The sequence below is a fragment of the Triticum aestivum genome, chromosome 3A (genome assembly GCF_018294505.1).
Source record: "Triticum aestivum cultivar Chinese Spring chromosome 3A, IWGSC CS RefSeq v2.1, whole genome shotgun sequence".
In the NCBI taxonomy this organism is placed as follows: Eukaryota; Viridiplantae; Streptophyta; class Magnoliopsida; order Poales; family Poaceae; genus Triticum; species Triticum aestivum.
Genome location: NC_057800.1, coordinates 632,702,089 through 632,715,438, shown reverse-complemented (window position 1 = coordinate 632,715,438; position 13,350 = coordinate 632,702,089). Strand labels below are relative to the sequence as shown.

Genomic DNA, 13,350 nt, shown 5'->3' with positions numbered 1-13,350 from the left:
TTTTTCAATGAGTACATACCTTGACAAGATTTTGAAGTAGTTCAAAATGGAACAGTCAAAGAAGGAGTTCTTGCTTGTGTTACAAAGGTGTGAAGTTGAGTAAGACTCAAAACCCGACCACGGCAGAAGATAGAGAGAGAATGAAAGTCATTCCCTATGCCTCAGCCATAGGTTCTATAAAGTATGCCATGCTGTGTACTAGACCTATTGTATACCCTGCCCTGAGTTTGGCAAGGGAGTACAATAGTGATCTAGGAGTAGATCACTGTACATTGGTCAAAATTATCCTTAGTGGAATAAGGATATGTTTCTCGATTATGGAGGTGACAAAAGGTTCGTCGTAAAGGGTTACGTCGATGCAAGTTTTGACACTGATCCAGATGACTCTAAGTCTCAATCTGGATACATATTGAAAGTGGGAGCAATTAGCTAAAGTAGCTCCATGCAGAGCATTGTTGACATAGAAATTTGCAAAATACTTACGAATATGAATGTGGCAGACCCGTTGACTAAACTTCTCTCACAAGCAAAACATGATCACACCTCAGTACTCTTTGGGTGTTAATCACATAGCGATGTGAACTAGATTATTGACTCTAGTAAACCCTTTGGGTGTTGGTCACATGTCGATGTGAACTATGGGTGTTAATCACATGGTGATGTGAACTATTGATGTTAAATCACATGGCGATGTGAACTAGATTATTGACTCTAGTGCAAGTGGGAGACTGGAGGAAATATTCCCTAGAGGCAATAATAAAGTTATCATTTATTTCCTTATATCATGATAAATGTTTATTATTCATGCTAGAATTGTATTAACCAGAAACATAATACATGTGTGAATACATAGACAAACAGAGTGTCACTAGTATGCCTCTACTTGACTAGCTCGTTGATCAAAGATGGTTATGTTTCCTAACCATAGACATGAGTTGTCATTTGATTAACGGGATCACATCATTAGGAGAATGATGTGATTTACTTGACCCATTCCGTTAGCTTAGCACTTGATCGTTTAGTTTGTTGCTATTGCTTTCTTCATGACTTATACATGTTCCTATGACTATGAGATTATGCAACTCCTGTTTACCGGAGGAACACTTTGTGTGCCACCAAACGTCACAACATAACTGGGTGATTATAAAGGTGCTCTACAGGTGTCTCCAAAGTTACTTGTTGGGTTGGCGTATTTCGAGATTAGGATTTGTCACTCCGATTGTCGGAGAGGTATCTCTGGGCCCACTCGGTAATGCACATCACTATAAGCCTTGCAAGCATTGCAACTAATGAGTTAGTTGCGGGATAATGTATTACGGAACGAGTAAAGAGACTTGCCGGTAACGAGATTGACCTAGGTATTGAGATACCGACGATCGAATCTCGGGCAAGTAACATACCGATGACAAAGGGAACAACGTATGTTGTTATGCGGTCTGACCGATAAAGATCTTCGTAGAATATGTAGGAGCCAATATGGGCATCCAGGTCCCGCTATTGGTTATTGACCAGAGAGGTGTCTCGGTCATGTCTACATAGTTCTCGAACCCGTAGGGTCCGCACGCTTAACATTTGTTGACGATATAGTACTATATGAGTTATGTATGTTGATGACCGAATGTTGTTCGGAGTCCGAGATGAGATCACAGACATGACGAGGAACTCCAGAATGGTCTGGAGATAAAGTTTGATATATGGGATAGTAGTGTTTGATCTCCAGAAGGGTTCCGGAATTCACCGGAAGGGGTTCCGGATGAGTCCCAAAATGTTTGGGCACGAAAACACTTTATCTGGGCCAAAGGGGAAAGCCCATGAGGCTTTTGGAAAATGCAAAAGGAAGTTTTGCGGAGACCAGAGGCTAGACGCCAGGAACCCTGGCGTCTAGGGGGTAGACGTCGGGAACCCTGGCGTCTAGCCCTGGAGTCCAAGAAGGACTCTTGCCTTTCGGGTGAAACCGGCTTTGAGGAGGCTTTTACTCCAAGTTTCGACCCCAGGGCTCAACATATAAATAGAGGGGGAGGGATTGCACCAAAGACACATCAAGAAACACCAAGCCGTGTGCCGGCAACCCCGTCCCCTCTAGTTTATCCTCCGTCATAGTTTTCGTAGTGCTTAGGCGAAGCCCTGCGGAGATTGTTCTTCACCAACACGGTCACCAGGCCGTCATGCTGCCGGAACTCATCTACTACTTCGCCCCTCTTGCTGGATCGAGAAGGCGAGGACGTCACCGAGCCGAACGTGTGCAGAACTCGGAGGTGCCGTGCTTTCGGTACTTGGATCGGTCGGACGTGAAGACGTACGACTACATCAACCGCGTTGATGTAACGCTTCCGTGAACGGTCTACGAGGGTATGTAGACAACACTCTCCCCTCTCATTGCTATGCATCACCATGATCTTGCGTGTGCGTAAGAAATTTTTTGAAATTACTACGTTCGCCAACAGTGCGTCCGCCATGGAGACGATGAAGCGACGTGACGCGGAGCGATGGGAAGGAAGCTTCAGCGCACCCCTACCTGGCGCGCCATATGTCGGATCACGGGTTCCGGCAAAACACTTAAGGTTCGAACACTGGGGTGCGCGCGAAGATCTCCCCCCTATCGATCCACGTCCTAACTTAGCTAAGATCTCACGTACTAACTCGACGAACTGGCAACACAAATTACACAAGATTTATACTGGTTCGGGCCACCGTTGTGGTGTAATACCCTACTCTAGTGTGGTGGTGATGGATTGCCTCTTGGGCTGATGACGAACAGTACAAGGGGAAGAACAGCCTCCTGAGGTTGAGGTGTTCTTGTGCTTGATGAACTTGTGTGGTTGAGGATGATCTTCAAAAATGATCTCTTCATCCCTATGGTGGTGGCTAGTCCTATTTATAGAGGCCCTGGTCCTCTCCCCAAATATTGAGCGGGAAGGGAGTCAACAACGGCCAATTTAAAAGGGGACAACTAGTACAAGCTATCCTGACAAAAGGTGGCCTTCGTTGCCAATGGTTCTGGTGGTGACGCCGTCCTGGGCTCCATGATGATCTCCGTCTTGTCGTCCTTCTGGTCTTGGTCTCGTTGCACCAATATGGAAACATTTGCTGGATGCCTCGGTACTCCGCGCCTGCGCTTGCCCCCTTAGCACCAAAGAGGAAACAAGGATGCTGCGCGCGCTGGCGCCCGCCTGGCGCCCGCCTGGCGCCCGCCTGATCTCGATCGTCATGGCTTATGTCACGAGAACCTCGCGAGGTTTGCCCAACCTTGAACTCTCCGCCCCTCACGAGCCAACCTGGTGAGGCCGCTCCTGAGGAAATCTTGTGTCGTCCGCCTCGTGAGGCTTGGCCCCTCGCGAGGGTCTTGATTCCTTGTTGATGAAGATGGGTCGTACAGGCCTGCTAGCGAAGCCACGTCGTGGGCCGCAGTCAGGCAAGTCTGGGGACCCCGTTCCCAGAACGCCGACAGTGTTGTTTATCTTATGTAAGTGGGATGTGACTTTAGTTTTGTTGTGTGTACTTGGGTACTCATTCTTATGTGAAAATGTGAAAACTTCGTTGCACATCTTGACCCCTCGAAACCTATTTATTATTGTTGTGGCATTATCGTTTTTAGGCAATTTTGTGGCATTATCTAAAATTGAGTAGGTGCACGAGCACCAATGTGCTCGTTATACAGACCACACTTTTGTGCACCAACCAAACTCACCGAGTTTTCATACTCTGTAGTTTATCCATGCTAACAATTTATCACAGTTTTCAAATCAAAATTTGAATTCATCTAATAAAACAATTTTTGAGTATAAGTGGTGGTTAACAAATGCTAACACTCGGTTTTCAGAAAAAATATGGTACTAATTTTGCATATACCAGCACACATTATTTTGAGATCTGAATTATTTTTGCTAGATTGTGTCACCATCGTAAGTGTGTGGTGAAATTTGGTGGATTGCTCCAAAAAAAAGAGTTGTCTTGAGGAATTTATCGAGGTGACTCAGCACCGCCGCATATATTTTTGTTTGTTGGTCTCTCGAACCTCCACAACACGAGGAGTAATAAATATTCTAATATGCTTAAAATAATTAAGAATACATTAAAGTTTCAAATATCTTTTCTATGTATACATATAGATGTTTTTACATATATCATATATGTAAGATTAATAATATGTGATTTGTACTCCATTATGATCCACATATTTGTCCTTTTTTCTATACACTGCACCACAAATGAAGAGCTATATTAATGAGAATTCATCCATGCATAAGACACGTCTATAAGCACAATTACAACATTTTTTAGAATTTTTTAAGTTGTCAAATAATATTTTTGATTCTTTATTTTCAAAAAGATGCTCCACGAAATCCATTTCGCATTTTTGAGTGCATAAGAGTATCATTATGTAGTATAGCTAGGATGGTTGTCGTGCACCGCATAAGATTATCGTTCATTTAATGATGATGCATAAAATTAATGTGTGAATAAATAGGTGTATCATTATACCTGGTATCATGTTTATGAAAGTATTTATGATAGTGACGATGATTTAGCTGTTTTGGATTTTGCAACAAAAATATGCGACCTATTATGATGGTAAATTTGTAATTTTAGTGTTGTTAGATCTAGGATGTTAGAGTAACTCTAACAGATTCACCATATGATTTTTGAGAGTTACTTATCCAAAACCACCACACTTGGGGCTAGGATAACAACTTAGTACCAGATTTGAGGTAGGGTATGAGGAACCACCAAATTCGTGCCTAACGACTAACGCGGAGCACTGATTGTCCGATAACCTCAAGAAACAGCAAAACTAACAAGCTGGGCCCAACTGTTCGGCTGACGTGGCGTGCTTGTGTGGACAATATGATGAGTTGGACGAGGGTCCCACCTGTTAGTGACTCAAGCGTTATTTTCTTTGCATTCTCCTTTTTACTTCTTCCTTTTTCTCCTAGGCATTTCAACAAACAGGTTATGGGCGACGCTTGGAAATTTCACCTGCTTGGCGCCGGGGTGCCGTGTTCTCAAGGTAGACCAGGCTCGGTGCTAGCCTTCGACCGCAGCTACGCCAGGCGAGCCTGCGCACCATGAAGCCAACAGACACCGCATAGGCGAAGTTGCGCCGGTGGCACACCATGGAGCTGACAGATGCAACCAAGGTAGTTAGAGTCGGGATTCATAGTTGGATCGATTTTCCCTAGACAGAATCGAGTCGTAGTATTAAGTCGTGGAATCAAGGATTCTACTAGATTTGCTAAAATAAAATATTTTGTATCCACGCAAGAAATTTATATGGGTTCTATAGAATTTTAACACTAAATATAGAGCACAAAAAGTACATATCAAAGCTAGTTGTATTCCGCTTCTTTTCATGGCTAACCTACTATCTAGCTTTCATGTATGGAACATATATAAGAGGGAAATATATAGAACATTTAAATCTTCAACGCATGCAACCTACTTAGGAGGTTTTTTAGAGTACTTAAATAGCCGACCACTTGTATAGATGACTTACAGTGCTGAACCTTGAAGGGTCTTGCTCTCCTTGTCTGATCAATCTTGAGGCATCCTCCTTCTCACGTCAATTCCATCCGTCGACAACCTAATACTTAGTTTCGATCTAGGGTATCTGAGAGCCAGATCAAAGGTATCGATGGCTGAGCGTTTTGGCTTGGGAGGGGAATAAAGGGCCATGAGGCATGTGTAAAAGGTTTGGATTATGGCATACTATTATGATACAACTAAACAAATGACTTAGATAAATTAGTAGAATATTACATAGTCCATAGCATAGTCGGGATTCTACAGTTTTGTACATGATTCTATGATTTGGATCGCGACTCGACATGGATTCTACCTGATCCGAATTCATAGTGGGACTTGGATCGACATGCTTCTGTAGGGCCGTGAAGTCGTAGGATTCTAGGGGTCAAGTCGGGATTCTGACTACCTTGGATGCAACCGCGGCAAGGAGTAGCTCGGGTGGAGCCATGGTGTTCTTCTGCAGTTGTGAAGGTCACGGTGGTCTCAGGCTGCTCGTGCTCGGCGGGGGGCACCCTTGTCAAGTGTCGTCGCCGCTATTGCCCCCGTGGCCAACAGCTCGACGTGCTGCAAGCGAAGATCGTGGGAGCGCGCAGCAAACACGTTTGTGGCACACGATTGGAGCAATGGCGAGCTAAGGGGCGATTTGTGCGGCGGCCATGGGCTCATGTGGCAGCTGGCGGAGCAGCTCAGGGCAACGCCATATGCAAAGCTTTAGGAGGATAAGGGGGGCGGCGGGCTGCCTTTGCCGACGGCGGCGATGGCCTTACGAAGGCGGCACAGGCGGAGCTCCTCGACGAGCTGGTGCGCGAGGGCCTCAAGTCGTCGGCGATGGTGACTTCGGAGTGGTCCTTGATCCTGGTGGGATATAGTGGGGAGAGAGAGATAGAGATGAGGAGGAAGAAGAAAATAGGGGGAAAATACATGAGGCTGACATGTGGGACCCCCTCCAACTCAACATATTGTCCACACAAGCATGCCACATCAGCCTGACAGGTGGGCCCAACTTGTCAGTTTGCCTGTTTTCTCGACCAAATCTGAGCATCAGTGCTCCGTGTTACAGATTAGACGCAATTTTGGTGGGTTTTTGTGCCCTGACACAAATCTGATACTAAATTGTTATCCTAACCACAAATGTGGTGGTTTTGGATAAATAACTCGAGTTTTGAAGCTCGCTCCATATGGATATGGAGGCCGAGGCCGTTGTGCGTACACACTGAGTCGCCATATGAGGCCTCCATATCTTTTCTTTTCTTTTTTGTTTGCATCAACCCAATAACCACACACTCGATTGAGGGATTAAAACGCTAAATACAAGATAACATTGCATCACAATGTGGTTACATAGGTGTAAAGTCGATTAGCAATTTTTTTCACTAAACCGATGACTTTTTACGTCTCGGGAGAAGCACTAGTTGCTCCTTGCCACGATGATGGTGAATGCAACGCACGAGGCATATGCATATGTTTAGAGTCGTCCTCTATGCACGACAGTTGACGGTCTGACAACCTCGTCTTCGCCCCCTTCCCGCTGGTTGTCGTCGAGGGGCTAATACCTAATATAGTAATATGACGTCATTCGTCTCGGTCCATGACAACATCTCTATGTAGAATTTGCGCCATCTGAACCGCCCGCTCTCCTGTGGCAAGTCTGTCTGCTTTCGTCGTAATGGAGCCAGACGACATGACCCCTCTCTAATAGCGACACCTTCCCCCATCGGTATGCTCGAAGATTTCGTCGGGGTAGACAGCAGAGGCAAAGTCCTCGTATAGCTCATCCCATGCCTCCTCGATGGTGAGGCGAAGGGGAGCACATGGTGGTAGATGCGGGGGCAAGATCTCTCTTGAGTGTGCTTTTGGATTCCAATCTGGCCACTCATCGAGGGTTGGATCTTCCAGCGCCTTTTCCAATGTGTAACAATCATCCTCCTCCTCGGCAATGAGGTTGGCCTCCTCCGCCGCTGATGCCTCGTCCTTGATCAACTCCTCCTTCGAGAGTGGAACCCAGCCAAGCCGCGCGGGAAGCGGCATGGCTATGAGGAGAGGGAAGTGGAGGGTGTGAGTAATCGTGTTTGAACAGGAGCTTGTGAGATATTTGACCATGGTGACGACCTTTTTTATAGCCACTGGGGGAGGGAGCAGGCAGTGGGAAACGTGGCGTTGATGGACACAGGCAGTCGGCACGAGGCCGACAACCATTAATTGGCGCGCTTCCTAGTGCCATGACGTCTTCTACTCACTGTGCCATTGATAGGCGAGGAAATGGGCCCCATGGGAAGACAAGGAGAGAGAAAGAGTTGAAACTTCCCTTCCATGCGAGCGATTGGTGGATGATGTGCCCTTCATATCAACGCCCAAAGACTCCAAATACAAAGTCTCACGTGCTGTAGATGAAGCGCGCTCCATAAATTATGGCGACTGTGTCGGATGGCCACTATGCTAGAGTGGCCTTTTCGGCCAAAATCGCCATATTGACGGTCATTATGCTGATCAGGGCTATGTGGCGACTCGTTGCACTTAGCGTTGGGGGTTCCATGGTTTACATGAAGAATGTGTGAACATATGTTCAAAATATGTGAAATTACACAGCAAAAAGTATAATTTCATCTAAATATCATCACAATTCCAACAAATAACCCTAAACAAGCTTTAAGTTGTAGACATATAGTGCTTTTTTAGGGAATATCGACATATAGTACCCCGTCTCGTAATGTAAGACGTTTTTGACACTAAGACGTTTTTTGACACTAGTGTAGTGTCATAAAACGTCTTTACATTATGGGACGGAAGGAGTATTACCTATGCGGTATGCCGGTATAAGTTGTTTTCCATTTTCTGAGAGCGAAACCCCTCCTAGTACCGTACCGCCTGTCCTACATCATCGTTATGTATAAATGTGGGCCAATTAGCAGACTTCGATATGTGATTTATAGGCCACCAAAATGCAAGACTAGTAGCCAGTTATTATAGGGCAGAAAATCACTGCACCAAAACACCCTTCTTCTTAGGCACATACACCCGCGCAAAGTACATGTAAGCAAACATGCCTAGAGCACTGAGCACGGTGAGAAACCAGTAAAAATAATCGAGGTGCCCTTGGTTCAGGTTGTTGGAGAACCAGCTTCCCCCGGCGCTAGTGGTCACCCTGTCAATGGCATACACGACGAAGCTACTGATGAAGTTCCCGGCTCCGGCTATGCTCAGGAACAGAGCCAGGCCCAAGCTGCGCAGACCGTCAGGCACCTGGTCGTAGAAGAACTCCTGCAAACCGACGATGGCGAACGCGTCGGACAGACCGATCAGCAGGTACTGCGGAACCATCCACAGCACGCTCATGGGGATGGTGACCTCAGGTTTGTCCAGCAGGCCGTAGTCCCTTGCCACCCGGAGCCTCCTCGTCTCCACAAGAGCAGCAACGACCATCATGGCGACCGAAATCGCCAACCCGACGCCGATCCTTTGCAGCGCCGTGATGCCGGAAGGGTTCTTGGTGTGCTTCCTGGCAAGCGGAACGACGACCCGCTCGTAGACCGGCAGGAAGATCATGAGCGATGCGTTTACCAGGTTCTGCAGCGAGGCAGCTGGTACCACCAGGGTGCCTATCCTCCTGTCCAGTGTGCTTGCCTGCTTGGTGAAGAAAGTGAACCACTGCGAGAGGACAACGGCGTAGATCAGGCAGGATGCCCATATGGGGAACAGCTTCAGCAATCCGGTGGCTCCATGATCCCCCCTCGGCGGCTCCAGCAAATTCTCAGAATCATCGGGCAATCTGCATGCCAAGAAAGATGGTATGCAAATAAGGTTTCAGTTTCAGAAGAACACGTTTAACAACAGGAGGTCTTCAGAATCAACGGGATTTTACTTGTTAGCACTTGGTAACGGATGGAAGCGGTAGGTCTTGGTTCCGAGGCAGAAGACGGCGAGAGCGAGGGCCATGGCGGTGCAGGGGATGGCGAAGCCGAGCTGCCAGCTTACGCTCTCCTGCACGTAGTTGAGGACGGAGACGGTGATGGTGTTGCCGCCGTAGGAGGCGAAGTACCACCAGTTGAAGAAGGAGCTCCTGGAGGCCAGCTCCCCGGGGTCGTTCTCGTCGAACTGGTCGGCGCCGAACGCCTGGACGCAGGGCTTGTGGCCGCCCTGGGCAAACGCCACCAGGTAGAGGGAGAAGAAGAAGAGCGCCACCTGCGCGGACGATGAGCTCGTCGAGCATCCGGCTGAGCCCGGCGCCTTGCCTGCGCATCCTGGTCGCTCTCCCGGCGCGAGCACCGTCGACAGGGTGAGCATGGCTAGCCCCTGCAGGACAGTTGAGGAGCCAGACTGATGATGGTGCACAGGCACAGAAGTAGTGTGAGGCTGTGAGCCAAAGTATGCTTTGGTGTGGTACCAGGATGTAGAGGAGGGACGCGCAGATGACGGTGCGGTAGCGGCCGAGCCAGGAGTCGGCGACGGCGGAGCCGAGCAGCGGCAGCAGCATGGCGGCGGCGAGCCACGCGTTGACGGCCGACGCTGCGGCCGCCGTGGACCGGCCGAGCGGGCCGGTGAGGTAGATCATCAGGTTGCCCATGATGCCGCAGAAGGCGAACCGCTCCGCGACCTCCACCCCTACGTTGTTACACCCCGGAAGAACCTCAGACTTCAGACACAGATAAGGCGAGGATGTGCTAGTATGTCTCTGTCCGAGGCGTACCGATGATGAAGAGCGCGGCGGGCCACCCGCCGGAGCTGCCGAGGGAGGCGGGCCGGCCGAGGTGGTCCACGGCGGACAGCGGCGGCTCCGGCCGCGGCAGGAGCGTCTCCGCCTCCGCCTCCATTGCCCGCTCCTTTCCCCTTGCCTACCTCCTGCTCAATTTTCTACTCTGCCAACTGCTACCACATCACTGATTGCCTGTGGCTACTCCAACATCCAAGATTCCAAAAACATATAGTAGAATAATCAGCAAACATTATCTTGACAAAACGTGCACAGCGCCAAAGCCACGGTGGGTCAGCCAGGAAGATACGGCAGATCCTACTTCTACCTCTGAACGGCGCCCCTGTGAACCTCCACGGCAAGCAGCGAGACTAGCCATGATGGGTAATAACTTAGCGGTAACATACTCCTAGATTCCAACTCAGCAGATTTGCATACGTGGCAATAATTTAATGAGGAGAGAGAGTATAGCAGTAACATAGCTGGTTACCGTAACTTCGCGCTTGGTCCCACAATTTTTTAATGCAAATCGATCCACTGCGGCGTCCCCATCGCGAAGGAAAATTCCCCACCGCTCCATCCTCTTCCTCCCTGCCGCCTCCATCCTCTCCCTCCCTGCCGCCTCCATCTCCCTCGCCCCGCTCTCCGTCTTGCCGCCCGGCGGCAGCACTGGCCGGCGACGCGAGTCCACCTGAATCATGGCCAAGTCTGGTGCCCGTAAGGAGGCGGCACCAGTCCGGTCATCGGCGACCTCTCCGCCGCAGCAGCACATCCCCGGCGCCCCGGCAAGCTCGTGCGCCAACCGCTGGCCACAGCAACTCTTCTACCCCGGCGCTCCGACGAGCTCGTCCGCCAGCCCCTCCACACCACCGTACATGTACGTCCCTCTCATGGAATCCTCTACTGCAAACCCTACATGGTATAAATTTCTGCTTTTAATTCAATCTTCGCCAATTGCAATTCCTTTAGCTCGAATACCTGATTCAGCGTGTGTAGATCTTCAGGGAATTTCTGTACTGTCAAGTCTTTACTCACATCTAAGTCTGAATTTCTAAGTCTGATTTAGCGTGTGTAGGTGTGGCCTGAATTACCAAAACCGTGAGCTTCAGTTGACATCCTTTTGCTTTTGCTTTCTTCATTGAACAAGTGATATATCACATCGAGACACTAGTTAGGACATGCTTTTTGAACAAAGGATTGATTATGGTTCATATATAGCAGAAACAGTAGGATTATCCTACTGCAGTTTTATTAAGATAAGTATTTACAAGTTAGACTTTGATACAAAGAGGAATAAGTTATGTGCCTGACCAAATACAATCATTTCGAACAGTCCAAATACTCCAGGTCACCAAAATAGATGTGTTCTGTGTTAAGTCTATCTCTTACAGTAGCCTAAAAAATATCTTGTTTAAGTCTGTTTCTGACCAAATCCAATTGCATACCTCATGAATTTGTTTAGTGCGCTTGATAATTTAATATTTACAATACTTCTGTTAGAGAGATGAGGTGTTGTACAAAATTTCATTGCTACTGTACTATGCTCATGACTTCTGATATTTGTAACAGGAGGCCAATGTACACCCCTGCACCTGAAGACTTGCTAAGTTTTGGACAATTCCTTCCAATGCATAATTATAATTTTCAACCTCCGCAAGTGCAGCATCCTGTACAAGGGCACCAAAATATGGATACCAATCAACCGGCTGATGGTTCCGATGATGAAGCTGAAGCAAGTATCATTGATCCTTCCTCCCTCTACACACTAGATCACTACCTTGTCCAGATGGACATGTTAGACTCATTCGCCAAGGAGATCGCATTAGAAGTGAAGGAAAGCCTTGACGCTTAAGGAAGATCAAGCAGAAGTGGTCCGAGGATTTACGTGAACAGGCCACGTGAAGAAGCTGCTGAGCAATTGGTACGCGACTATTTCTGTGATGATCCTACCTACAAGAAGAAGGTATTTCGTAGAAGATTTCGGATGAGAAGGCCCCTTTTCGAGCGTATCATACATGCACTAGGAGAGTGCTCTCCAGAGTTCACGCAAAGGAAAGATGCTCTTGACCGTGATGGACTATCTCCATTGCAGAAATGCACATCAGCTATTCGCCAATTGGCATATGGTACTCCCGCTGACGCTCTCGATGAGTACCTGAAGATTGCCGAGTGCACATCAATTAAGTGCTTAAAGCTGTTCGTCAAAGGCGTGATTCATATATTTGGTGATGAGTATATGCGAAAACCCAATGTCAACGATGTGCAGCGCTTACTTGATATTGGAGAGAGTCGTGGGTTTCCTGGCATGTTAGGAAGCCTCGACTGTATGCACTGGCGTTGGGACACATGTCCCATGGAGTGGAAGGGACAATTCACCAGTGGGTATAAAGGCGTCCCTACTCTTATTCTAGAGGCGGTTGCTTCTCATGATCTTTGGATATGGCATGCATTTTTTGGTGTTGCTGGATCCAACAATGACATCAACATGCTTAATCAGTCAACATTGTTCCTTGAGCAACTGAAAGGGCAAGCTCCTCGAGTGAACTATAATGTCAACGAGAAGGAATATCAACTTGGTTATTACCTTGTAGATGGAATATACCCAGAGTGGGCAGCATTCGTGAAGTCGATACCGATGGCTCAAATAGAAAAATAGAGGTTGTTTGCTAAACATCAAGAAGGTGCAAGGAAGGATGTGGAACGTGCATTTGGTGTGCTCCAGGCGCGATGGTCTATTTTACGGCGCCCGGCACGTTTATATGACCGGGGCGATCTCCATCATATTATGTTAGCCTGCATCATTCTACACAACATGATAGTTGAGGATGAAAAAGAAGAGGCGGGGAATATGCTTGATTTGAATGAGGAAGCAGGCTCATCAATTGTTTTCCCATCAGTATTTACTCATGGTGGCATGCCAATATTTGCCGAGGTACTTCAAAGAGATGCTAGAATTCGTAATCGTCCCATGCATAAGACTCTAAAAAATGATTTGATTGAGCATATATGGAGAAAGTTTGGGCGACGATAGATTATATTCGAGACTTGATCCATGTTGGCACTTATTATTGAGTAACATAGAGCATAAGGCTCTAAATATGTTTTATATATTTTAATATATTATATTGGCACTTATTATT

At 47.5% G+C, this 13,350-nt stretch overlaps 2 protein-coding genes across 3 annotated transcripts; one reads left to right on the top strand and one right to left on the bottom strand.

Annotated features, from left to right (window-relative positions):
- Window positions 1-8,463: 8,463 nt before the first annotated feature.
- On the bottom strand, window positions 8,464-10,423 carry LOC123062752 (protein NRT1/ PTR FAMILY 5.10). The gene is made up of 4 exons (XM_044486403.1): window positions 10,208-10,423; window positions 9,905-10,122; window positions 9,383-9,813; window positions 8,464-9,289 (listed from the first exon to the last, which is right to left on the bottom strand). Exons 1-4 carry the CDS (start codon window positions 10,329-10,331, stop codon window positions 8,500-8,502), a joined length of 1,563 nt encoding a protein of 520 aa, XP_044342338.1. The 5' UTR covers window positions 10,332-10,423; the 3' UTR covers window positions 8,464-8,499.
- Window positions 10,424-10,615: 192 nt separating this feature from the next.
- Window positions 10,616-13,350, top strand: LOC123062753 (uncharacterized). Of its 2 annotated transcripts, none has more exons than XM_044486404.1 (2): window positions 10,616-11,129; window positions 11,780-13,350. In XM_044486404.1, the coding sequence occupies exons 1-2, from the start codon at window positions 10,909-10,911 to the stop codon at window positions 12,060-12,062; spliced, it is 504 nt and encodes a 167-aa protein (XP_044342339.1). In that variant the 5' UTR covers window positions 10,616-10,908; the 3' UTR covers window positions 12,063-13,350. The 2 variants fall into 2 exon arrangements, with proteins under 2 accessions (XP_044342339.1, XP_044342340.1); XM_044486405.1 differs by having other exon boundaries at window positions 10,642-11,087.